A 27,034-nucleotide genomic window follows, 5' to 3' on the forward strand; every position below is an offset into this window, starting at 1 on the left:
TTCCATTTCCTTACTATGTTCCTCACAGTGGAAACTGACAGGTTAAATCTCTGAGACAGCTTTTTGCATCCTTCCCCTGAACAACTATGTTGAATAATCTTTGTTTTCAGATCATTTGACAGTTGTTTTGAGGAGCCCATGATGCCACTCTTCAGAGGAGATTCAAACTGGAGAACAACTTGCAAGTGGCCACTTTAAGTAGCTTTTCTCATGTTTGCATACACCTGGCTATGAAGTTCAAAGCTCAATGAGGTTACAAAACCAAAAAAAGTGCTTTAGTAAGTCAGTAAAAAGTAGGTAGGAGTATTTAAAACAATAAAATGATAAGAGTGCCCATACTTATGCACCTGTCAAATTTTGTTTGAATGCAGATTGCACATTTTCTGTTAGTACAATAAACCTCATTTCAAGGCAGAAACATTACTGTGTCCAACAGTTATTACATAGATCAAACTGAAATAGCTGTTGCAAAAACACCAATTTTTATAAAACATTAAGCTTAAGATTAATAGGGGTGCCCAAACTTTTTCATATAACTGTATATATAATGTCCCTCATCCTGGTATATATGTCCCTCATTTTGTCCCCATCCTGGTATATATATGTCCTCCATCCTGGTATATATGTTCCCCTTCCTGGCCCCATCCTGGTATATAGGTATATACTGTATATCCCCCATCTTGGTATTAAAAATAATTGCTTTCTAGATGAGACTTTTAGGCACTGTTGCAGCATATGCTTCTAGCAGCAATTCCTCTGGGAGATTTCACTCTTTGATCGTGTACACACTTGGGCAATTATGCGTATGTATATGCTGAAATACATACAGAATGTTACAACACCTTGATTGCTTTGGGACTGACACCTACGTTAGTGACTAAATAGTAAATCTTTTAATACTCTGGTAATAAATCGTTCTGCTGCTCTCTGTTCTCAGCAATATCACAGCTTGCTTTCATAATGGAGCCTGGTTCTAATCTTTCATTTACAAAAGAAAAGCAGTCTGCGGTCTTTGTTATCGTCAAAAATACATGACACTGTGATGAAAAGCGCATAATATATCTTCAATTTAATATGGTTTTCTCGACTTACCTGTATAATGCTCCTTAACAATATATCACAAGAATATGTTTCTTGATGTGTGATTGGCATGCTCAATAGCTAAAGAAAATTAACTATATATGTCATTAACCATTATGAAACAATGTGGTTTCGTGATATTTTAATTAAAACTAGCATTTTGTCTCAATCCACTAGAGAAGAAGGGTGCGTTACCAAATAAGAAGGGAAGAACGACATCTCCTTCTAAACTGGACTCGTTTGTAAAGAGTCTGGAAGAAGAAAGGGATCACTACAAGAGAGAAACAGAACATCTAAGGAAGATGCTTCGAGGTCGTAGCGGTAGTCCAAAGCTTAGCCCATCCCAGGTAAGTATTGCTTTTTGTGAAGTCATATACCAATACTGACACTATATGAACAAGCTTTCTTAAAGGGGTGGTCTGAAGCTAACATTAATTTTAATCCTAAATGTCTGTCAATTTTTTGTAATAATCTGATCACTTATCTATTATACTACTCTTTACTCACTCTAACGGCTTTATTTTTTTTTTGTTTCGGACTATCCAATGAAAGGGGGTATCCGACTCACCTTCTCCTCAGAACTATTCCTCAACATTCAATCCTGTGTCTCCAAACACTGACAGCCACCTCTTGGTCTTGCTCTCTCCTGCTCCCACCTACTAACACTTTCTCTGCTCCCCCTCACTGCCGGCGATATCTCGCCAAATCTTGGTCCTCCTCACCACATCCTCACAGTCATTTCTACTTCCTATCCACGATCTACCACAAATTTCCGTAACACTTCTAACCTTATACCCATCCGCCCAGCTCCCGCTTCCCCAGTCCCATTGACAGGATCCCCATGGAACGCTCGCTCTGTCTGCAACAAATTCTCATACATCCATGATCTTTTCATTACTAACAAACTTTCCTTCCTCGGCATCACCGAAACAGGGCTCACCCCTTCTGACACAGCCTCTCCAGCTGCACTTTCGTACGGTGGATTCCATCTTTCTCGCTCCCCCTGCCCCAGCGGCAAACATGGCGGAAGAGTTGGTTTTCTCCTGTCAGATAACTGCTCCTTCACCTCAATTCCACTGCCACCCTCCGTTACCCTTCCTGCTTTTGAAGTGCACTGTGTGCGCATCCACCCCCACTCCAACCTCCAGCTGGCTGTCATTTACCACCCCCCAGGGTCAGCCACCACCTTCTTCAACCACTTCACTACTTGGCTGCTTCATTCCCTTCCCGCTGACATCCCCACTATCATCATGGGCGACTTCAACATCCCCATTGACACTTCCCTCTCAGCTGTCCCTAAGCTTCTATCTCTCACTTCCGCTTTCGGCCTCACGCAATGGTCTTCCGCAGCCACTCACAAAGATGGCCACACTCTGGACCTCATCTTCACCTGCCTCTGTTCCCTATCTAACCTTTCTGACTCACCTCTCCCTCTTTCTGACCACAACCTACTTACATTCTCTTCCCTCTCCTCTCCAGGTCCACAACCCCAACTCCACAAACCTGCACACCTCGCAGAAATCTTGATCTACACTCACTCTCTGAATCCCTTCTCCCTCTTACAGACATAAGTTCCTTACACAATGCAAATGATGCCGCTCTATATAACACCACAATAGCTGCAGTTCTCGAATCGAATGCCCCTCTCACACATACCAAAGCTTGCAAAATCAACAGGCAACCCTGGCACACCAGCCTGACCAAAGAACTGAGACGGGCTTTCAGAGTTGCTGAGCAGAGATGGAATAGATCCCACTGCAAAGAACACTTCCTCACATTCAAACAGTCTCTCACTACTTTCAAGTTCACACTTACTGCAGCAAAACAAACATGCGTCTCATCTCTCATATCCGCCCTGTCTCACAACCCTAAACAGCTATTCAACATTGTCAATTCTCTCCTTCATCCCCCAGCTCCTCCTCCCTCTCATCTCAGCTGAAGACTTTGCCTCATTCTTCAAGCAGAAGATTGATAATATCAGAGAAAGCTTTGACCTACAACGCCCACAGCCCCTCCTCATAACTACTCAACCCTCCTACAAAACCAGCTTCTCCACGATCATGGAAGATCAACTTTCTGTTCTACTCTCAAGATCACATCTCACCACCTATCCACTCGACCCGATCCCGTCCCACCTAATCCCAAACCTCACCACAGTCTTCACCCCAACCCTAACCTATCTCTTCAACCTATCACTAACAACTGGTGTCTTCCCCTTATACTTTAAACATGCCTCAATCACACCCATCCTCAGAAAGCACTCCCTTGAGCCATCCTCTGTATCTAGCTATTCCCACATATCACTTCTCCCCTACGCCTCAAAACTACTGGAACAACATGTCCATCTTGAACTTTCCTCCCACCTCTCCTCTTGCTCCCTCTTTGACCGCTTACAATCTGTCTTCCGACCACATCACTCCACTGAAACTGCCCTGACTAAAGTCACCAACAACCTACTAACCGCCAAATCCAAGCGACATTACTCTATCCTCCTTCTCCTGGACCTGTCCTCGGCTTTTGACACAGTGGACCATTCCCTATTACTACTGATTCTCTCATCTCTTAGCATCACAGACTTAGCCCTAGCTTGGATCTCGTCATACCTAATAGACCGGGCATTCAGCGTCTCCCACTCACCACCACCTCCTCACCTCGCCCCCTATCTGTTGGTGTCCCAGAAGGTTCAGTCCTAGGGCCCCTGCTCTTCTTCATTTACACCTTCTCCTTGGGAAAGTTCATAGAGTCTCACGGCTTTCAGTACCACCTCTATGCTGACAACACACAGATCTACTTCTCTGGGCCCGATATCTCCTCCCTTCTAACCAGAATCCCACAATGTCTGTCAGCTATTTCATCCTTCCTCTCTGCTAGATTTCTAAAACCTAACATGGAAAAAACAGAATTCATCATCTTTCCCCCATCTCACTCAACGTCCCCAACATAACTATCAATTAAAATAAATGGCTGCTCACTCTCCCCAGTCCTGCAAGCTCACTGCCTCGGGGTAACCCTAAACTCTAATCTCTCCTTCAAACCACATATCCAAGTCCTTTCCTCTTCCTGCCAACTGCAGCTCAAAAATATTTCCGGATCCCCACATTCCTTACTCAAGAATCTGCAAAAACACTAGTGTACTCTCTCATCATCTCCCGCATCGAATACTGCAACCTCCTGCTCTGTGGCCTCCCTTCTAACACTCTCGCACCCCTCCAATCTATCCTAAACTCTGCTGCCTGACTAATTCACCAGTCCCCCCACTATTCCCCGGCATCTCTCTAGCAATCCCTTAATCGGCTCTCCATTACCCAGAGACTCCAGTTCAAAACTCTAACCAAGGCATACAGAGCCATCCACAACCTGTGTCCTTCATACATCTGTGACCTAGTCTCCTGGTACATACCTACACGCAACCTCCAATCCTCACAAGATCTCCTTCTCTACTACCCTCTTATCTCCTCTTTTCATAATCGCATACAAGATTTCTCCCATGCATCCTCCATACTCTGAAACTCTCTACCCCAACACATCAGACTCTCGCCTACCATGGAAACCTTCAAAAGGAACCTGAAGACCCACCACTTCCGACAAGCCTACAACCTACAGTAACCACCGCTCCACCACATTACTGCATGACCTCCTCTACCCTCACCTACTGTATCCTCACTCATCCCTTGTAGACTGTGAGCCCTCGCGGGCTGGGTCCTCTCTCCTCCCGTACCAGTCAGCGACTTCTATTGTCTAAGATTATTGTACTTGTTTTTATTATGTATACTTTTCACTTGTAATGCACCATGGAAAAAATGGCGCTATGATAATAAATAATAATAATAATAATCCTAACTGTCCCCTATCTGCGGCTACTTCTCCATTCTAACAGGGCATTTTATGACCTCAGGATCTGTGGCAGCCGCAGCAGTTTGACCTCCATCCATCAGCATGTTATAATTACTGGTGGTCCTGGTGGGGAATAATTTTTAAGAGAAACCTAGTATAATTTCTGAACATCATTTCCAGTAAAATAGTTGTATACTAAGAGTTGTATACAAAATATGCCACTTGATTTCATTGGATAAAAACATGAACACATACAGTTATATGAAAAAGTTTGGGCACCCCTATTAATCTTAAGCTTAATGTTTTATAAAAATTGGTGTTTTTGCAACAGCTATTTCAGTTTGATATATGTAATAACTGTTGGACACAGTAATGTTTCTGCCTTGAAATGAGGTTTATTGTACTAACAGAAAATGTGCAATCTGCATTCAAACAAAATTTGACAGGTGCATAAGTATGGGCACCTCACCAGAAAAGTGACATTAATATTTAGTAGATCCTCCTTTTGCAAAAATAACAGCCTCTAGTCGCTTCCTGTAGCTTTTAATGAGTTCCTGGATCCTGGATGAAGGTATTTTTGACCATTCCTCTTTACAAAACAATTCAGGTTCAGTAAAGTTTGATGGTCGCCGAGCATGGACAGCCCTCTTCAAATGATCCCACAGATGTTCAATGATATTCAGGTCTGGGGACTGGGATGGCCATTCCAGAACATTGTAATTGTTCCTCTGCATGAATGCATGAGTAGATTTGGAGCAGTGTTTTGGATCATTGTCTTGCTGAAAGATCCATCCCCTGCGTATCTTCAACTTTATCACTGATTCTTGAACATTATTGTCAAGAATCTGCTGATACTGAGTGGAATCCATGCGTCCCTCAACTTTAACAAGATTCCCGGTGCCGGCATTGGCCACACAGCCCCAAAGCATGATGGAACCTCCACCAAATTTTACTGTGGGTAGCAAGTGTTTTTCTTGGAATGCTGTGTTTTTTTGCCGCCATGCATAACGCCTTTTTGTATGACCAAACAACTCAATCTTGGTTTCATCAGTCCACAGGACCTTCTTCCAAAAAGAAATTGGCTTCTCCAAATGTGCTTTTGCATACCTCAGCCAACTCTGTTTGTGGCGTGCTTGCAGAAATGGCTTCTTTCGCATCACTCTCCCATACAGCTTCTCCTTGTGCAAAGTGCGTTGTATAGTTGACCGATGCACAGTGACACCATCTGCAGCAAGTTGATGCTGCAGCTCTCTGGAGGTGGTCTGAGGATTGTCCTTGACTGATCTCACCATTCTTCTTCTCTGCCTTTCTGATGTTTTTCTTGGCCTGCCACTTCTGGCCTTAACAAGAACTGTCCCTGTGTTCTTCTATTTCCTTACTATGTTCCTCACAGTGGAAACTGACAGGTTAAATCTCTGAGACAGCTTTTTGTATCCTTCCCCTGAACAACTATGTTGAATAATCTTTGTTTTCAGATCATTTGACAGTTGTTTTGAGGAGCCCATGATGCCAGGAGATTCAAACTGGAGAACAACTTGCAAGTGGCCACTTTAAGTAGCTTTTCTCATGATTGCATACACCTGGCTATGAAGTTCAAAGCTCAATGAGGTTACAAAACCAAAAAAAGTGCTTTAGTAAGTCAGTAAAAAGTAGGTAGGAGTATTTAAAACAAGAAAATGATAAGGGTGCCCATACTTATGCACCTGTCAAATTTTGTTTGAATGCAGATTGCACATTTTCTGTTAGTACAATAAACCTCATTTCAAGACAGAAACATTACTGTGTCCAACAGTTATTACATATATCAAACTGAAATAGCTGTTGCAAAAACACCAATTTTAAGAAAACATTAAGCTTAATATTAATAGGGGTGCCCAAACTTTTTCATATAACTGTAGGCCAAGTGATGTAATCAGAGTCTGTCATGGCAAATTACAATCCTTGTAGAAGTAATTGGGCTTGGAGTTAAGTTATGCAAAGATCTAAGCCAAATATTTTCCATATATTTGAAAACTGCATAGGTAACTTCATAAAAATTTCTTTATGAAAACTTTTTGATATTTTTAAGAATATTCCCATTTGCTAAATCTCTGCACAGCTCGACTCTGAAATCAAGAAGATTGTTCGAGATCGTGATGAGCTCCAGAACATGCTCACAAAGTATGAGCGTCACATGGCAGAAATCCAGGCCAACGTCAAAGTTTTGACGTCAGAACGAGACAAAACAAACTTGCTATACGAGAAGGTAAATATTATATAATCTGTTACAGACGTGATTAATATACAGGAAAGTAATAGGTGTTCTTAATCTCTGTTGCAACTATTCTAGATTATTGCTATTAGCATGTAATAAGGGTTTGGATTTAGCAGCATATAAAAGTCAAAATGAATAAATAAAAATGAAATAAAACAAACAAAAACAAACCCAAATGGAAAACATAAGACAAGCCTAAAAATGTATAAATTAAATAAATAAAATAACATGTTAAATTACCTCTCTTACACATTTTGACATAATTAGAGGACTATCAAACCAAAGAAAAAGATGAACATTGTAACCTCGTTAAATATTGATGGTCACTGTTCCAAAATGTTCCAAAATAAAACTTTTGCATAAAACTTTATATTTGTAAGTTATTTTTTTTTTAAGAATGAGACATACTGTAGTATTCCCAAACACTTCTCAAAATGTGAGACTGGCCTTATCAGTGAGGTGCCCCCGAGTTCTGTAGAAAGCAGTTTTCATAGAAGTAACCAAATGCTTCAGTCTTTTCAATATATACAGCAGTCTCTAGTTTAACAACATAATGAACTCCTTTTTCACTTATTATGTTATACTGGGTTCAGAAGGCAAAAAAAGAAAAATGAGAAATATTTTTAATTTTAGTATGGACCTCTATCTCGGATGGTGAGACCTAGGTATCATCTTGCTCAGTCTTTTGAGGCCCCAATGGAAAACGTTTACGAAGCCCAGTAGAAATGAGTTGCTATTAGCCCCTCAATTATTTTTCCCCTTATTTACACCCTCTATTCTTCATTATTAATGCCATGTCATTAAAACACTACAGGCTATGATAGTACAGCAGATGCATACTACTTTTCCATCTCGTATTCCTCTGATTAGTCAATTGCACATATTGTATACTTGTTAGGCTCAACAGCAAATAACTAATCTTCGAAGAGAGTTGATGCGATCTCCAAAGACCCCCAAAGCCAGTTTAACAGCTCAAACTATTTTAAAGCGCGTTGAAAGTGAAAGAGACAGCGCCATTTCAGATTTACGTCGCATGACTACAGAGCGAGACAGCTTGAGAGAACGGCTAAAGGTAAAAAAACCTTTTTCTAATCATATGTCTTACATTTTATATTGGCATACATGATCCAATACACACTGGCAAGAGGTGCTGGTAGATTTTCTGCGGCTCCAGCAGTAACAGATGACATTTACAATACTTGGGAATGTAACTTTCATGCCTTTTTTTGGCAATCGTTATGTGTCACGAAGAAGGTTGTTGCAGGTCACTGTGGCTTTGTTATCAAACTTCTGGTTTGTTAGATAGTCTGTCCATTATGGTTTATTCATCAGTAGTGTCATGGAGAGCAACTAGCCTGTCTTCTTTAATTTCCTGTTAAAATTAATAATGTCTATAGCAAATGGATCTATCATCTAAATCGATAAAAAACAAAGTGGATCTGTCAGCATACTATGCAGTATAATAGGGTAGGGTTCCTCTCCAAGCAGCCTAATCGACACAAAATTTATTTTACTGTTTGTGCATTAGCAGAAATAAAAGAATAAAAGAACAGCATAGTTAGGATTTTAGTGTATTAACCCCTTTACCCCCGAGGGTGGTTTGCACGTTAATGACCAGGCCAATTTTCTACAATTCTGACCACTGTCACTTTATGAGTTAATTACTCTCGAACGCTTCAACGGATCCCCCTGATTCTGAGATTGTTTTTTCGTGACATATTGTACTTCATGATTGTGGTAAAATTTCTTCGATATCACTTGCGTTTATTTGTGAAAAAAAACGGAAATTTGGCGAAAATTTTGAAATTTTCAAAATTTGAATTTTTATGCCCTTAAATCAGAGAGATATGTCACACAAAATAGTTAATAAATAACATTTCCCACATGTCTACTTTATATCAGCACAATTTTGGAACCACAATTTTTTTGTATTAGGGAGCTATAAGGGTTAAAAGATGACCAGCGATTTCTCATTTTTCCAACAAAATTTACAAAACCGTTTTTTTAGGGACCACATCACATTTGAAGTCACTTTGAAGGTTCTTTATGACCGAAAATACCCAAAAGTGACACCATTATAAAAACTGCACCCCTCAAGGTGCTCAAAACCACAGTCAAGAACTTTATTAACCCTTCAGGTGCTTCACAGGAATTTTTGGAATGTGGAGGAAAAAAATTAACATCTAACTTTTTTCACAAAAATGTTACTTTAGACCAAATTTTTTGTATTTTCGCAGGGGTAACAGGAAAAAATGGACCCCAAAATGTGTTGTGCAATTTCCCCTGAGCACGCCAATACCCCATATGTTGGGGAAAACCACTGTTTGGGCGCACGGCAGAGCTCGGAAGAGAAGGAGCGCCATTTGATTTTTTGATTGTAAAATTTGCTTGAATAATTAGCGGACGCCATGTTACGTTTGGAGAGCCCCTGATGTGTCTAAACAGTGGAAACCCCCCACAAGTGACACCATTTTGGAAACTAGACCCCTCAGGGAACTTATCTAGATGTGTGGTGAGCACCTTGAACCCCCAGGTGCTTCACAGAAGTTTAGAACATTGAGCCGTAAAAATAAAATTTTCACGTTTTTGCAACAAAAATGTTTTTCAGCCTCCAATTTTGCATTTTCATAAGGGTAACAAGAGAAATTGCACCATGCAGTTTGTTGTGCAATTTCTCCTGAGCAAGAAGATACCCCATATGTTGGGAAAAAACACTGTTTGGGTGCATGGCAGGGTTCGGAAGGGAAGGAGCGCCATTTGACTTTTTGAATGTAAAATTTACTTGAATACTTAGCTGATATGCCCCTGATGTGCCTAAACAGTGGAAAAACCCCACAAGTGACACCATTTTGGAAACTAGACCCCTCAGGGAACTTATCTAGATGTGTGGTGAGCACCCTGAACCCCCAAGAGCTTTGCAGAAGTTTATAACATGGAGCCGTGAAAATAAAAAAATCAAACATTTTCCACAAAAATAATGTTTTAGCCCCAATTTTTTTATTTTCACAAGGGTAGGAGGAGAAAAAATAGACCCCAAAAACTGTTGTGAAATTTCTCTTGAGTACGCCAATACCCCATATGTGGGGAAAATACAGTGTTTGGGCGCACGGCAGAGTTCAGAAGGGAAGGAGGATTGTGTGACATTTTGAACGCAAAATTGGCTGGAATTGAGAGCAGATGCCATGTCGCATTTGGAGACACCCTGATGTGCCGAAACAGTGGAAACCCCACCACAATTGACCCCATTTTGGAAACTACACCCCTCAAGGATTTTATCAAGGGGTATAGTGAACATTTTGAATCCCGAGGTACGACACAGAATTTGATAACATTAGGTCATCATATTGAATAAGTTGTCATTAGTCTTGAGCGCAAGTGCTCGCTACTTGAGTTTGCATCGGGTACTCAGGTATGCACCGTGTATCGCGTGTGCTCGAGTGACATGCTCGAGTCCCCGCTCGCATGTTTCATGGTTATTAGACACCCAAAAAAAACATGCGGAGATCGCTCGTGCATGACAGGCAATCCCCGCAAGGTGTTTTTGGCCACGAAGCATATGGGGCAGAGACTCGAGCATGTCACTCGAGCACCCACGATGCTCAGTGCATTCCTGAGCACCCGATGCAAACTCAAGTAGCGAGCACTAGTCGCCATATAGTCATCTTTTTTTTTTACTTTTGAAAAAAATCCCTAGCCCAACCCTAACCCTAACACAACCCTAACCCTAGTGCAACCCTAACCCTAGAGTTTATTTTTTACGTCGTTCCTCGTGCGATATAAGTGATTAGACGACTTTATTCTTCGGGTCGGTGCGATTACAGCGATATCAGAATCATATTGGGTTTTTATGATTGACAGCTGTCACACACTAAAAGACGCATTTTTTTGCAAAATCTAGTTTTTGCATCGCCATATTTTGAGAGCTATAATTTTTCCATATTTTGGCTGACAGAGTCATATGATGGCTTGTTTTTTGCGGGATGACTTCATGTTTTTATTGGTGCCATTTTCAGGCACTTGACATTTTTTGATCGCTTTCTATTCCGATTTTTGGGAGGTAGAATAAACAAAAACCAGCAATTCCAGAATTTTTTTTATGTTTTTTTTTTATGCTGTTCCGTGTGTTGTAAAATTTATAAGGCAGCGTTATTCTTTGGGTCAGTACATTTACAGTGGTACCACATTTATATCTTTTTTCTATGTTTTGGCGCTTTTACACATAAAAGCTATTTCATAGAAAAAAATATTTTTTTGCATCGCTTTATTCTGAGAGCTATAACTTTTTTATTTTTCAGCGGATGGAGCTGTATGGTGGCTTGTTTTTTTGCGGGACAAGGTGACGTTTTCAGCGGTACCATTTTTATTTATATTCGTCTTTTTAATCGCGTGTTATTTCATTTTTTGTTTGGCGGTATGATGATAAAGCATTGTTTTTTGCTTCGTTTTTTATTTTATTTTTTTACCGTGTTCACTAAAGGGGTTAACTAGTGGGACAGTTTTATAGGTCAGGTCGTTCCGGACGCGGCGATACCAAATATGTTTACTTTTATTGTTTTTTGTTTGTTTTTTTTCATAATAATATTTATTGATGGGTACATTATATTTTTATTTTTGGTGGATTATTTTTTTTATTTTATTTTTTTATTTTTTAACACTTTTTGGACTTTTATTTTGTGTCCCACTCTGGGACTTTCATTTTTTTTATTCTGATCGCCTGTATAGCACAGGAATGCAGCACCCATCCCTGTGCTATACAGGCTGTCAGTGCTGCACAGGGAGAAGATTCTTTGGTCATGCACTGCGCATGACCAAAGAATCTTCCTGCTGTCTGGTGACCCGGATGTTGTCATGACAACATCGGGTCGTCATGGCAACATCCAGGAAGCCGCGGCAGACAGTGCTGGAGGCCAGAAGAGGAGGTGAGTATTGCGATCACCTCCCTTTGCCACTACAATGCTGTGATCGCAGCATTGAGGGGGTTAATGTGCCGGGAGCGGTGCGGGACCGCTCCCTGCACATAGTACCGGGTGTCAGCTGTGACAATCAGCTAACACCCGGCAGCGATCGCCCCACACCGCTTGTGTGCGGGCGCGATTGCCATATGACCTAATAGTACGTCATTTGTCCAATCGGCCCAGGTCACCAAGACGTACTATTAGGTCATACGTCAGAAAGGGGTTAATGAGTGGTGCGCTGCCCCCTACCTCTCTCATCTGCTTCATGGAATGGCTGTGTGTATATATGGAAATAACAGGATCCTGTCACTTAATGCTCAGAAGGGCAGGGGAGTGCCGCCCTCATAAAGGGGAGTTCTCAAGATTTCTTATAAGCAGCTCTAAGCTATATAGTCTCTTTACTTCCTGGTTGCATGGGAAATGGGCACTCTTCCTTGAGTGACAGTTCTGGTCAAGAGGTCTGTCCTGCTACAACACATTAACGTCTGTCAGTGTTTATTTTGAGTCTAAACTGTTATCACTATATTTATGTAATGAGATTATAGAGGCTTTGAACAAGCATATGGCTCAGAAAAGTAAAAGTGAGAGTTGTAGGAAGTAGGAATCCTAAAACTCAGTATCAACTCTCTAACGAGTCTTGTCACGTGATTTAGGATTAAAGCCAAAATCAAAATCTCAATCTGTAGACCCTGTGTTTCGAGGTACTGCCCCTCGTCAGTGCAAAGTGTGAGATCTGGTTTGACTGGGTGAGAGGCGTCTGACCGGGATCCAAGGGGTAACGTTTCTCTTTGCAGAGAGTGACATGTCAAGCCTGACATGCCGAGGTGAGGAGACTTTTAAGCCACAATGCTCCTTTGGGAAATATGATGCAAATTGTCTCTTCAGATAGGAAGAGGACTAGAACTTTAGTAATGAAACAGATCAAAAAAGTAAGTCAGTTTCAAACTTGCTTTTTTCATGCAGTCTAACTAACTAAGGTAATTTAATTTCACCTGAAAACCCCGTGAGTAGACTAATAGGTATCAGTCCACTGTATTATTTGATAAATCATATTAGCCAAACAGCATATTATTGTTTGTACTATTTAGTCTAACAGAAGAGCAAACCTTCCCACATTATATGATTTCCTTAATCAGGGCAACATAGGATCTGTCAATATATTATGTTTCTATCACATGCTTGGTCCCCCAATGATCAACAGGATTTCACCACTTATTTCACTTTGAATTGTTATGCCATAAAAAAAAAAATCCTGAGAGTTGAAGTATCCAGCCCTGTTTTTGTTTGAATGGTATGCTTGTGACATTTTCTTTTCTAGGCTTTTAAGGGGGGTAAAGAGAACACTGTTTTTTTTGGATAGGTGGCGTTTCAACACTTTGGCTACCTTCAATCAGGAGTTTATATTATATGAATATATGTAACATACTTGTTATTCATGGGAAAAGTTGTCTTTGTCTTACAATATGCTAGATTTATCAAAGTGGTTCATTCTGTTTCATAAATCTGCCTAATTTTATGACTTTCTAGTTCATGTTCACATCACCTATCAGTTGGCTTACCGGTACTTTGCGCCAGAAATTTGCGTCACAATTTTGGCTCACATGATGCACACTAGATCTTGCCCCTTTCCATGATGCTACTCACCTTTTTAGTGAAACTACGTCCTTTCATCAGACTCAAAACATGTCCAAGACATATAACAAATATGGTGCAAGTCATATCACCGTTTTTTGCACAGATTACCCCAGAATTCTGCTGTGTTTAGTTTCATAAATCTCGTTCAGTCTTTCATGGTTTTTTTTTTCTTCGTCAATACAGATTTCACAGGAAACCGCTATAGGTGATAGAGCTCATCTGGAACAGAAAATTGAGGATTTACAGTCATCAATTGCAATAGTAAGACCAAAATATTGAATAAGAACTTCGGGATCACTTTTATAACTTTTACAGCTTTTACATAGCTGTATAGAAAATTGAACCTAAGTCTCTTTAACGCAGCTTTTGTATTTTTTTTTTCTACATAAAGATGTATACATAGCAAAAACGATGCAACCAAATGGCAAGTCTCCCCATTCACAATCACTCCCATTTTTCATTAACCTGCTGGATATTTTTAATGTCTTTTACAGATAGAAAGTGACCGTATGGACCAGAAGTCTGAGCTGTCTCTAATGAAAGACACAGTATCGACAATGGAAAATGAATTAAAAATATTTAGCAGAAGAGCAGCAGAGGCGGAAAATGAGTTGAGACAGCAGAAATCTGATTGTGACTCTTTGAGGTATATATCTAGAAGAAAATTACTATTTAGAATAATTAATAAAGTACCGTGCAAATATATGAAAGCTAATTACATATACTCTTCAAATAGCATATTGCTCATAGCTAAGTAGTGTGAATTATTTCTGCAGCTTATAAATTGAGTTTTCTATTCAGTCTTTACATGCATTCTACTTGTGAAGAGAGCCCTCTAAAAAGTAGGCTGCAAATGATGTGAAAAGACTGAAGATTTTAGTTGTGGATCATAAATCTGCTCCAATTTTAAAGGATTTTTCAGGTCCTATTCACATGCAATAAAAGGGCTCATTGTAAATGAGCATATTGTGCCTTGAAAAAGTATTCATACCCCATGAACGTTTCCATATTTTTTCATGTTACACCCACAAATTTAAATGTAATTTATTGTGATTTTATGTGATATACCAACATAAAGTAGTATTTCTAAGTGTAAAGGAAATGATACATGTTTTTCTAATTATTTAAAAATTATAAATCAGAAAATTGTAAAATCCATTTGTATTCAGCCCCCTGTAATCTGATACACCTAAATAAAATCCAGAGTGACCAATTGCCTCCAGAAGTCACATCATTAGTAAATTGAGTCCACCTTTGTGAAATTTATTCTCAGTATATCTACAACTGTTCTGTGAAGGCCTTTATAGGTTTGTTTGAGAACATTTTGGATCAAACAGCATCATGAAAACCAAGGAACACACCAGACAGGTCAGGGATAAAGCTGTGGAGAAGAGTAGAGCAGGGTTAGGTTTTAAAAATAGTCTAAACTCTAAACATCTCATGGAACTCTGTGCAATCTACCATCCAAAAATGGAAGGAGTATGGCACAGCTGCAAATCTACCAAGACATGACTGTCTATCTAAACTGACATCCCAAGCAAGGAGAACAGTAATTAGAGAAGCAGCCAAGAGCCCATGGTCACTCTGGCGGAGCTGCAGAGATCCACAGCGCAGGTGGGAGAATCTGCCCACAAGACAACCATTAGTCATATACTCATATACAAATCTTTATAAAGGAGTGGCAAGAAGAAAGCTATTTTTGAAAGCAAGCCATAAGAAGTTCCGTTTGCAGTTTGCAAAAAGCCATGTGGGGTACACAGCTAGCATGTGGAAGAATGTGCTATGGTCAGATTAAACCAAGGTAGAACTTTTTGAGCTAAATGCAAAAGGATAAGTGTGGCGGAAAACTAGCACTAAACATCACCCTGGAGAAACCATTACCACTGTCAAACATGGTGGTGGCAGCATCATGCTGTGGGATGCTTTTCTTCAGCAGGGACAGGGAAGCTGGTCAGAGTTGATGAGACGATGGATGGAGCTAAATACAGGGGAATCCTCCAAGAAAACCTGTTAGAGGCTGCAAAAGACTTAAGACTGGGGCATAGGTTCACATTCCAGCAGGACACGTACCCTAAACATACTGCCAGAGCTACAATGGAATGGTTTAGATCAAAGCATATTCATGTGTTTGAATGGCCCAGTCACAGTCCAGACCTAAATCTCATTGACACATTTTGTCAAGACTTGAACATTTCTGTTCAGAGACGCTTTCCATCCAGTTTCACTGATATAGAGTGAGTCTGCAAAGAAGAATGGGCAAAAATGTCAGCCTCCCAATGTGCAAAGCTGGTATAGACATACCCCAAAAAGACTTACAGCAGTACTTGCAGCGAAATGTGGTCCTACAAAGTATTGACTGGGGGAGGGGGGGGGGGCTGAATACAAATGCACATCACAATTTTCAGATTTATATTTTTTTAATTAATTAAAAACATGTGTTATTTCCTTTACACTTCGGAAATGCTTGCTACTTTGTGATGGTATAGCAAATAAAGTCCCAATAAAAGACATTTAAGTTTGTGGGTGTAACGTGAAAAAATGTGAAAAATTTCATGGGGTAGGAATACTTTTTTAAGGCACTGTATTTATTTGTGAGATCCATGCGTTGTGTTCTACTGCCGTAGTTTCTACAGGATGTAAAAGGCCCCATGCACATTAGATCATTTGGCTGACAGCTTTCTCTCCCAGCTCTCCCATATTACAATGGGCTTTGCCAAGCGCTCCTGTATACTCTATTAGAGAGCCGCGTCAGGCTCCTCTGGCAGCGATTTATCTCCGCGCCAAACTAAAGGATTGGCCTTTGAAAATTCAACAGGGCGAATCCTTATCTTCTAAAGCATCATCTCCCGAAGGAGAGTCAGGAATCCACCATACACTTTAGACTGTCTGCTAGTCCTGCGAATATCAGCAAGTTCGGCGGGCTTTTTATCTAATGTGCATGGGGGTCATAAACATAGGGGAGGAAAGTTTTTTGCTATGTGATTGATGATATCAGTCTGGATAATGTTTACATTTATGGATCATTCACATTTCAGGTTGCTGAATAATAAAACTGAACACTCATTAGATGAGGCTCAGCGACGACTTTCACTGAAGCTAAATGAACTGCAGTTGGCACAGGAGAAAATTGTTAGGCTGGAAATTAAGATAGGTAGGTTATATAGTAATTCCTATCTTCAATATTTTCTATTATTATCATTAGTAAGAAATTTTTCTATGAGTAATAGCAAGGTTTCTTATAGAATTCTAAATCTCCTTCTCATTAATCTGATACAAATGCCTATTGGTAATGCCCATACAAACTAAGGAGTTATTCTCAAGTTTTAAAGTTATCCTCTATCCGTTGAATAGGGGATAACTTCCTGTTCACTGTTGGTCTGAATTTGGGGACCCCACCTATCCTGATAACCTGAACGGAGCGGAGGTCAATCATGCACACTGCCGCTCCATTCATTCTTATCAAAGTGTCGAAGATCAGCGCTCTCCTATCTCCGGCGGTTTTATTTATTAAAAATGAATGTAGCGGCAGTGCGCATGATCGACCACCGCTCCACTCACACTAGGCTCTTCAGAGCCCCCGGTTCTCGGGATTGATGGGGGTCCTAGCAGTCGGACCCCAGTGATTGGGAAGTTGTACCCTATTCCATGGATAGTGGATAACTTTCAAACTTGAGAATACCCCTTAAGGCTCAATTTTGTACACATTATTGCACCAATAAAATGCACAAAGTCTTACTGTACTTCTTCATACATATCATTTCAAATGGGGACATAGAGTTTTTTAGGGTTTTTACAGTTACTATAGAACCCCCATTCACCTCTGCTGGTGCCCAATAATGGGCCTGTACAAAACAGAGGCATAAACCCCAATTGCTGGCAGGATGTTGTTTTGGCTGGCACTTGTCACAGTTTCCTCATACATACAGTTATTAGGAAGAATGGCTTGTTTAGATTGGTTGGTTAACCTAATCTGTGTGAACATTCTCTGGTCATATGTACAGCTGCTGTTTTAATGTGCCGAATTGTCTAATTCATTACTGCATTTCCCATTTTAAGATGAACAGTCAAACCAAAGCCTTTTCCAGAAGGAAGAAATTACAATTCTGCAGAAAACCATTGCAGAGATGGACAAAGAAAAGGACAATTTATTATACAGTATGGATCAGAAAAGCGAAAAGATTTCCTCTCTTGAGGGCAGCCTTACTCTTAAAGTAATTTTAATTTGTTTTACCATTTTAAATGCTATGGATATGCACAGGTCTGGATAAACAAGATCACGTTGACCTACAGTAATCATGATTTTAAAGAGGTTGTCCCACGAACAGTCTACTACGTCTGGGTTTCCGCCTCCAGTAGACGTATATGCCCGAAAATGATGCACGTTTGCTCTGTTGGCACCATTATAGGCTATGGCCCCGTTGGCGCATACACCCGAAGCCCATTTTGTGGATGAAGGGTTCGGACGTAGGCCCTGACAGGACCAACGAACGGGTGGCAAAACACAATGTGAAAGCACCCTATGGAAAAACATTTCCCTGCCTGTTTAAAGGCTTGTTTTACCTCACAGAAAGCAGCAGCTATGATCCCATGCTGTAATGTCTGTATACTCTTTTACTTCTTCTCCTCCCCAGGAGCTGTGGTATGATCAGACCATATTCCTGCATGGTCGGACACATCCATTCCACAAGGGCACATTTATAAGATTATCTCAGCACAAGAACATTTTTTTTAACACATTCAATTACGGAACTTATTTTTATTCTAAGATCTATTAATTAACATGTACTTTGTTCGTGGGAAAACCCTTTCAATTATTGTTGTACTTTTTTTGTATATGAATGCATTCCTTATTTCATGTGTCATATTTAAATGTTTTTTTTTGTCGTTTTGTTGGGTTGGGACTTTTATATTGATGCCCTATTTTAGAACAGCAATTCAATATCTGATCAGTGGGTGTCCGACTCCCAGCTGATTTGATAGGGCCACAGCACTCCATCCAGTTCTGCGTTCCCTTCTATATTTATAAGTCACAGTACTGTACCGTACATTTTGTAGTGGCGGTGCCTGATGTTGGAGCTCAGTCCTATTCACTGGGAGGGAGCGGCACTGAAGGCGCAGTCGCTATAAAGTGTACATTGCCTGGTAAACATTGAGGCTAATTTGGGAGTCGGAGCCTCACTGCTCCAATATTGCTGACTTTCAGAGTCTTCATTATCATAAAGTTTGCACACTACAATATTATAAAGCATGCTTAATTATTTATTTTATTTTTTTAAACTTAGGACACTAAGTTTAAAAAAAAAAAAATCATTAGGCTTGCTTTTTAATGCTCACGCTTTATGATAATAAAGACTCTGAAAAGTTTGCCTCTAAGAACAAATCAGCATCTTGGCGGGCAGAAGTGGTTTCTATAACAAACTATATTACTATGACCACAAAATTAAGCTGCTGTTCTGTGCATAGTATTGGCGTCCTCTTCATATCAAATCCTATACAGCTATGTTCAGCAAATAATTGCTAAGCTTGGGTATCTTCCAGTAACACTATGGCAGAATCTGTATGTCGTATTGCTGTCCTGTTTCTATAGTTCCTTTTGTAGTAATGCACTATAAAGAAAAATAGATCTAGGTAAGATGTCGCTGCTACACCTAATTATTAAATTATTGCTTAGAATATCCATTCTCATAGCTAACAACTGAGGCACTGCAGCTGTCACTTGGCTTTTTTTCCACCAAATAATTTTTAGAAATACCTCAAATATCTCTGAATCATCCAAAAATTATCTATGTAAGGCTCATTCAGATGTCAGTTTTTCTCGTACGAGTGCGGTCCGTGTTTTTCACATAGTCTATGGGGTAGTTCACGTCTTTTTTTTTTTACCTTGGGCTGAATGGTCTGCCCAAAATCACTGGGATTTGTCCCATATTGATCCAAGTGTAGGATCAAATTCGCCAATGCAAGTCTGTGGATCTGTGAACAAAATCGGACAGCATTTAGGTGTTGTTGTTTTTTCACATACTGTTTGATAGGAGAGGCTTGAGAAACCTGCATCCTTTTTTTTCCCATCCAAGAAAAACTAATAAATCTCTGACTAAAGTCTGATGGTAAAATCTGACACTGACCAAACTCTGACCAATTTTTGTGTCCAAGAAAAATCACTGACACCTGAATGAGCCCTTAGCGACATTAAAGGGTTATACAATCTTTTAAAATACAGCACAGACAAGTGAGAACCAGTCTGTGGCCTCCTCAGACAGTTGATTGGAGGGGGTACTGAAAGTCAGACCTCCAGAGATCTAACATTAATGGCTTTTCCAAAGCATAATCCATTAATTTTAAATGGATGGATTACCCCTTTAAATCAGACCATTATAAATGGCTGCTTGTTGGTTACATGGAAGAATAAGCATTTGAATTAAACTAAGTTTTTAGACCACAGATGTAATACATGGCATCTAGACTACAAGAGAAAGCCCTTGAGTACTCGTATATGCACATGTATAGGCAAGTTTACTAAACATTTCATTTGTTTGCTCCTCAGGAAAATTCAATACAACGCATGCTCAGGGAGATGGAAGAATCTGCACGGTAATCTTATATTTTTAATTACATTTTGAACACAATGTCAGTGCCAGATTTACTTCTCATCAGCCTCAAATCAAAAGACACATTGTGCTTTAAGCCCTCACCATTAATAGTCACATTTTTTTTACAAATAAACATGTAGTGTTAACCTGAAATAATTTTACATAACCATGTTTGCAGTATGTAACTTTCAAAAAGAAAGCAAAAAAGATTGCTGTACCAAATCCCATTGCTGTAATCCAGCCGTGACTGGCCCATCCCAAAGTGTAGCAGCCACTGTACATTGCCACAGGACACCGTGCCTAATCGGAAATTCCAGCACTGTACACTACACGCATATTTAGCTTCTGGTTGTCTAAGAAGTACAGCTTACTGGGAATCTATCAGCAGGATTTCACCTCCAAAACTATTAATATGCACATCTAGCTCTTTCAAAGACAAGTCCAGCAGTACCTTTATATGGCCAGTCCGTTCCTTTGTTACTGAGAAATCAGTGTACACATTGATAAGCTAATGAGGCTGTAGATCTGAAGCCTTTGTCACTCCAGCTCTATTCCCCGCCCAGTGCCGACTCCTCCTTCTTGACTGACCGCCTTTATGATGTGTGACTTCAGGCAAAGGAGCTGTAGGTGAAACAGGAGGAGGCGGCACTGGGTGCGGAATACCGCTGGAGTTACAGAGATTTCAGATCTACAACCTTACTTTTATATCAAATCAAACACTGATGTTGCGGCAATGGAGGAATGGACTGTCCATTGTGGTAGATTGGCTCACTTGGTTGCACATAGAGGTAGACACAGGAACACTGACTCTTTAAATCTTCTGTGGTTTATTAAGAGCACTGCATAAACCACAGCAACGTTAGCAAAACAAACACGGCCTTCCCGGCCTAACAGGAAAAACAAAACATAACGTATGGCTCAGTCCTTGTTGCTACAGGCAACCACCCGCTTCAGGAACAAACAACCCAAGGTTTAGCTTTTCTTCACATGACAAAACCGCTCCAGAGCTTGTGCCTTCAGACCCACCCTACACTAAATGCTATAAAAGGCTGGGAATTTATCCTCTGACCTCCTAGCTCTCTACAAGTGTTTAATCAACTTAGCACTAAACATGGCTGATTAACTCCTCGCTACTTCGTTTGCTGGAACATTTTCCTATGTTTGCATCTTCCGACGATGTAGCCCAGATATTTTCTCCTTTTTTTTTTTTTAAATGGCACACTTCTTTGGGTTTATGGTAAACCCCCCCTTTCTTCAGTGTATCCAGCACGGCCTGGACCTTCTGCAGATGACTTCCCCAATCCGGGCTGAATATCACAATATCGTCAAGGTAAGCTGCGGCATACTTTTTGTGAGGAGCTAAGAGCCCGTCTATGGCCCTCTGGAAGGTAGCTGGGTCTTCTTGCAGCCCAAATGGGCTTCTGGTATACTGGAAGCAACCGTCAGGTGTAAAAGAGGCCGTCTTTCTTGGCACTTTAAGAGAGGAGGATTTACCAGTAACCTTTCGTTAGGTCCAGGGAGGTGATGTATCTGGCTGACCCCCGCTACTCTATGAGTCAATCGTTGCGGGGTATCGGATACGCGTCACATTTAACCCCCTCCTTCAAAATCACCTTGCAGCGTGCTTCGGGGATTCTGTACGGCTTTTGGTTCACTTGTACATGTGGTTCCATCAGGATTCCATGTTCACCAACCTGTGGCTGTCTTGGCAACTCCGAAAACAGGTCCTGGTTCTGCTGAAGCAGTTCTCGGCACTGCTGTTTCTGGGCCGGACAGAGTCTCTGCCACGGTGACACCCTTAGTGTCCTCTTCTGGTCTTTCCAGCCAACATGGAGTTTCAACGTGGTTTCTCTGTGGTCCTGCTTGATGGCTAGTGGTACGAGAGGATATTGGAAGGGAGAGGTGGTAGCGGTTAACTGGCAGCTGGGACAGGACTTACAATATCTTAGGATTTCACAGTGACATCTGGGCCATAGTACCTCCGCATGACTCATTCTTGAGTTTTGTCCACTCCCAGCTGGCTACCCTAGAAATGTGAATGGGCCCTGTCCAACACCCTTTGTCTATAGGATCCTGGTACCAACAATTGCTCCATTATCTCCTCCCTCACCTTAGTAACCCGGTACAACAAGTTCCCACTCAACCCCACTCAACTTGAAATAGGGAAACCTAGTGTCAGCCCCCGACTCCTGTGCTATGCCGTTTATAACCGTTACCTTATTGAACGCTTCATTTAGAGATAGGACGCTATGTTGGGTGAACCCAAATTTTTCTCTAGTCACCCCTATCTCAGGAATGTCTGCCTCAGGGGATACTTCTTTCTCCTCTTCTCCCATTACACAAAAGGGAAACCCATCAGACTCTGGGGTTGGTGAGACTTTTTTTAGGTCCAACCCGTTTCTTACACGAGTAATCAAGGTCTCCGCCCCTCCCCCACAAGTCCCAAACCAACACAAAGTCCTGATCTTTGATAATTGGGTGCAACAAATCTGGGACCACGCCAACCTCATGGGACTCAGTACCTCGGGCCGTTTCAATGACCACTCTGGCCACCGTATTGTCTTTAGCATCCCTGTGAATTCAGCGGATGCCAACCTTCTTCCCAGGGATCAATTTGAGAGGGAGTGTGGCCCTCATGAGGGTCACCAAACTCCCTGAGTCTAGTAGCCCAGTCATATGCAGGTCATTCACTTTTACAGGACAAGTTTGGGACAGTCCACACTGCAAGCTGGATATGCGTAGAAGGAACACCGGCGTCCCATGCTACAGTCCATTTGTTCGGTGGTCAGTGGACAATGGGCTCCTATATGACCTGGGCCATCTGTGACATCTCCAACAAATTACATCCCCCGATGAGGACCTTGGCATGACCTCTGTCACCCCCTTGGACATTGAATGCCCCACCCCTTTTTTAACCTCCAACCCCCCCAGTATGGAATGGGTTGCCTCTCCACGGAACCATCGACCTCCCTCCCCTGATACCTTTCGATCAGTCCGACTTAGTCATCTCCATGGGCAACCCAAGTCTGCATCGGGCTCGGAAGAGAGTGTACGAACCGGTCCATTACAACTCGCTCAACCATCTGCGCTGGGGTAGAGGACTCCGGCTGTAACCACTTTTGGCCAAGGTGCAGCAGATCAAAATGATTGGAAGCAAGGGGGTTTGTCATGGTGATATGCCCAGCGGAGAACCCGTTGTGCCCTGACAGATATTGTCACTCCAAAGGGCGCCAAAATTTCTGTTTTCAATTCTTCATATTCTTTGGCGTCCTGTAAGGCCAAATCATAGTAGGCTTTTTGTGGCTCCTATGTTAAGTATGGCGACCACTGCTCTGGCAGGAGTTTCTCTCTATCGGCAAAATTTTCAAAAACGATTAAAAAGGTCTCTATGTCGTCACCTGGGGTCATCTTCTGCAAGGCTCTGCTCACCGCCTTCCGAACAGAAAAATCATCAGCTGACATTGGGGTTGGAGCTGCTGCAGTGCCATGAATCGCCTCTGTGAGTAAATCAATCTGCTGCTGCTGTTGTCGGAGCTGCTCCTGGTGCTGTTGCTGTTGCTGGAGCTACTGCTGCTGCTCCTGCTGGTGCTGGAGCTGCTGCTGCTCCCTGTGCTGCTGTTGGTGCTGGCTTTGGACTAGGTGCTTGATCAGCTCCTCCATTTTGTCTGACCGCTGTTCCATCTTTACAGCTGCCTTCACCCAGGACATGCAGTCTGTCCACAGCCATCACACTTGCTTCCTGGAAATCTAGCTTGCACTTCTAACACTAACTGTGGTAGATCGGCTCACTTAGTTGCACATAGAGGTAGGCACAGGAACACTGTCTCTTTAAATCTTCTGTGGTTTATTAAGAGCACTGCATAAAGCAGGGCAAAGTTATCAAAGCAAACACGGCTTTCCCAGTCTAACAAGAAAAACAAAACATAACATATGGCACAGTTATTGTTCCTACGGGTAACACCGCCTGCTTCAGAAACAAACAACCCAAGGTTTAGCTTTCCTTCAGATGACAAAACAGCTCCAGAGCTTGTGCCTCCAGGCCCTCCCCACACCACAATGCTCTAAAAGGCTGAGAATTTATCCTCTGTCCTCCTCCCTCTCTATATGTGTTTAAGTTAAACACTGTAAGGCAGCACTAGTCATCATAATGGGGGATACTCGCTGCACCGGGTCAATTAATGCACACCAACAATGTCTTTCCGGTATTTCACAATGCTGCAGTTTATTGCACTTCATAAACCACAGTTCACACATATAATGTCCACGAGCCCAAGTGGCAGACCGGCCCACTTGGCCCAGGTTACAGCCTTCAGCAAGGTAATACTTTAGCAATGTCCATACAAGTGTCCATATAACAAAGTGTATTACCTTTGCTGGATTTTAGCTGCTGCAGTCCATTTAATCCGCCACCACTGTGGCTTTAAGGCTTTCCCAGGTGGGGGTCTCTAGCCGTCGTCCCGTCTAAGGCTACTGGAATGTTTCACTCACACACATCCAGTCTGCGCCTTTCCAGACTCTTCACCAAGCTGCTGCCTTCCAAGGCCACTGGCATCTACACATGATCCAGCCTCGACCTTTCAGGCTGCCAGGCTTCACTGTATCACGGTGTCCCACACACACGGGGAACAGGCCTCACGCCCAACACACCAAACACACCTGTCTCCCATCAAGCAGGGTTTATATATCCATCCCATGCACACACACACAGACAGGACCTTGCTGGTATCACAGTCATGTGATCAGACAGACATTCTGTGCGCGCAGGACCTGTGCTATGTCACAGTCATGTGACCAGTCACCTGAGGGGGAAGGTACATGGTCAGGTAAAACACATCCTGGACCATTACCGTAATGCCAGCAAGTCGCTGCATTACAACACATATAGACTAAACATGGCTGATTAACCCCTCGTTACTTTGTGTGCTGGAACATTTTCCTTTGTTTATGTTACTGGAGCTTACAATCTCAATGCTACATATCTCCCCTCCAGTACTTTGCCTCTGACTTTGTCACACCATGTAAAAGGTATTGGTGGACTTGTGTTTGAAAGAGCTATATGTGTGAAATCCTGCTGACGGATTCCCTTTAATATTACATTAGATATAAAAACACGGGACAGAATAAGTTACTTAGAACCACCAGGATATTGTCTTCTGTGGATGATTTCTGGGTATTGTATTTCAGTGAAATTGGCTCTAAAGTGTTAAGCCCCCGTCTCACATAGCGAGATCGCTAGCGAGATCGCTGCTGTGTCACGGTTTTGGTGACGCAACAGCGACCTCACCAGCGATGTCGCTATGTGTGACACTTTGCAGCGATCAGGACCCTGCTGTGAGGTCGTTGATCGCTGCAAAGTGTCCTGGCCAATTTTTTGGTCGTTGCCCTCCCGCTGGTCAGCACACATCGCTGTGTGTGACCAGCGGGAGCAGCGATCAGGCTGGTAACCATGGTAAACATCGGGTTACTAGGGGCACACGCTCACCTAGTAACCCGTTGTTTATCATGGTTACCACTCTGCTACAGTGAGCTGGAGGTTACCGTTCACTTTAGCAGGCTCGTAACCATGATAAGCAACGGGTTACTAGGTGCGTGTGTGCCCCTAGTAACCCAATGTTTATCATGGTTACGAGCCTGCTAAAGTGAGCGGTAACCTCCCGCTCACTGTAGCAGAGTGGTAACCATGATAAACAACGGGTTACTAGGTGCGCGTGTGCCCCTAGTAACCCAATGTTTACCATGGTTACCAGCCTGCTCCTGCTTCAGCAGCAGGCTGGTAACCAGGAGCAGGACATCCTGGAAAGATTCTTTCCACGATGTCGCTGCTCCCCTGATCGTTGGTGAGCCTGCCTGTTTGACAGCTCACCAGCGACCACATAGCGACGCAGCAACGATCCCTGACAGGTCGTATCGTTGTCGGGATCTTTGCAGCGTCGCTAAGTGTGACCCGGCCTTTAGTAGCTGTTTGAGATTGGATATTTAGATTGTAACCTCACTTGGAACAGGAACTAATATGAGTGGTGGTAATTTATGTACAGTGCTCTGAAATATATTTGCTATATATAAGATGCAGAAATTAAATAACAAATAAAATAACTGGTTATAGGTAAGATTTGATCAATAATATGGCACCTACATACTGTATGAATTGCCTTTGGCTGTCTACCACAAGAAGTGTCTGTTCTTCAATAGAGAATCCATACACAACTCTACAAGTGTGCATAAGACCTATATAGAGTTTTTAACTACATGGTATTTAATGATCACCCACATACTTAAAATGTCCGGGTGGTCTGCATATTACTATGCAGTGATGTTCTAAAATGAGATTGTGCAGCAGCTGTAGGAGCAGGAAACCAGCTCTCAGAAACAGTGGAACTCCGAATAGAGAAGGTAGAGATGGTTTATTACCATCTCTACTTTCCTGATCTCTGTATACATAAAGATGAGCAAGCACTGTCTCTATAACATAGGAAGTGTTAACAGCGCTTCTTCCTCCAGACCCAAAGATAATGTAATTGTAGGGTGACAAGAAGGGAGCAGGAGCTGCTGGATCCTACCAGAACCAATGGAGCTTTGCAGTGGAGGCATATGGCTGAATTTACTCTCTAACTGGGGAAATTAGAAACAAAAAAATGGATTTAAATATTGAAATACCCCTCAAAGGTTTTTTCATGACATTATGGGTGGGG

General features: G+C 41.8%; 1 protein-coding gene across 1 annotated transcript in view; it reads left to right on the plus strand.

Annotated features, from left to right (window-relative positions):
* Positions 1-27,034, plus strand: part of TSGA10 (testis specific 10) — a 75,681-nt gene that overhangs the window by 17,522 nt on the left and 31,125 nt on the right. The window contains exons 5-12 of the mRNA XM_073664881.1: positions 1,258-1,427; positions 7,013-7,159; positions 8,067-8,240; positions 13,942-14,019; positions 14,253-14,404; positions 16,794-16,909; positions 17,815-17,969; positions 20,300-20,346. Of these exons, the coding sequence (XP_073520982.1) occupies positions 1,258-1,427; positions 7,013-7,159; positions 8,067-8,240; positions 13,942-14,019; positions 14,253-14,404; positions 16,794-16,909; positions 17,815-17,969; positions 20,300-20,346 (1,039 nt within the window). The remainder of the gene's footprint in view (positions 1-1,257; positions 1,428-7,012; positions 7,160-8,066; positions 8,241-13,941; positions 14,020-14,252; positions 14,405-16,793; positions 16,910-17,814; positions 17,970-20,299; positions 20,347-27,034) is intronic.

Source organism: Phyllobates terribilis, unplaced genomic scaffold (assembly GCF_046119375.1).
Source record: "Phyllobates terribilis strain yellow unplaced genomic scaffold, ASM4611937v1 Scaffold_2__4_contigs__length_985480577, whole genome shotgun sequence".
In the NCBI taxonomy this organism is placed as follows: domain Eukaryota; kingdom Metazoa; phylum Chordata; class Amphibia; order Anura; family Dendrobatidae; genus Phyllobates; species Phyllobates terribilis.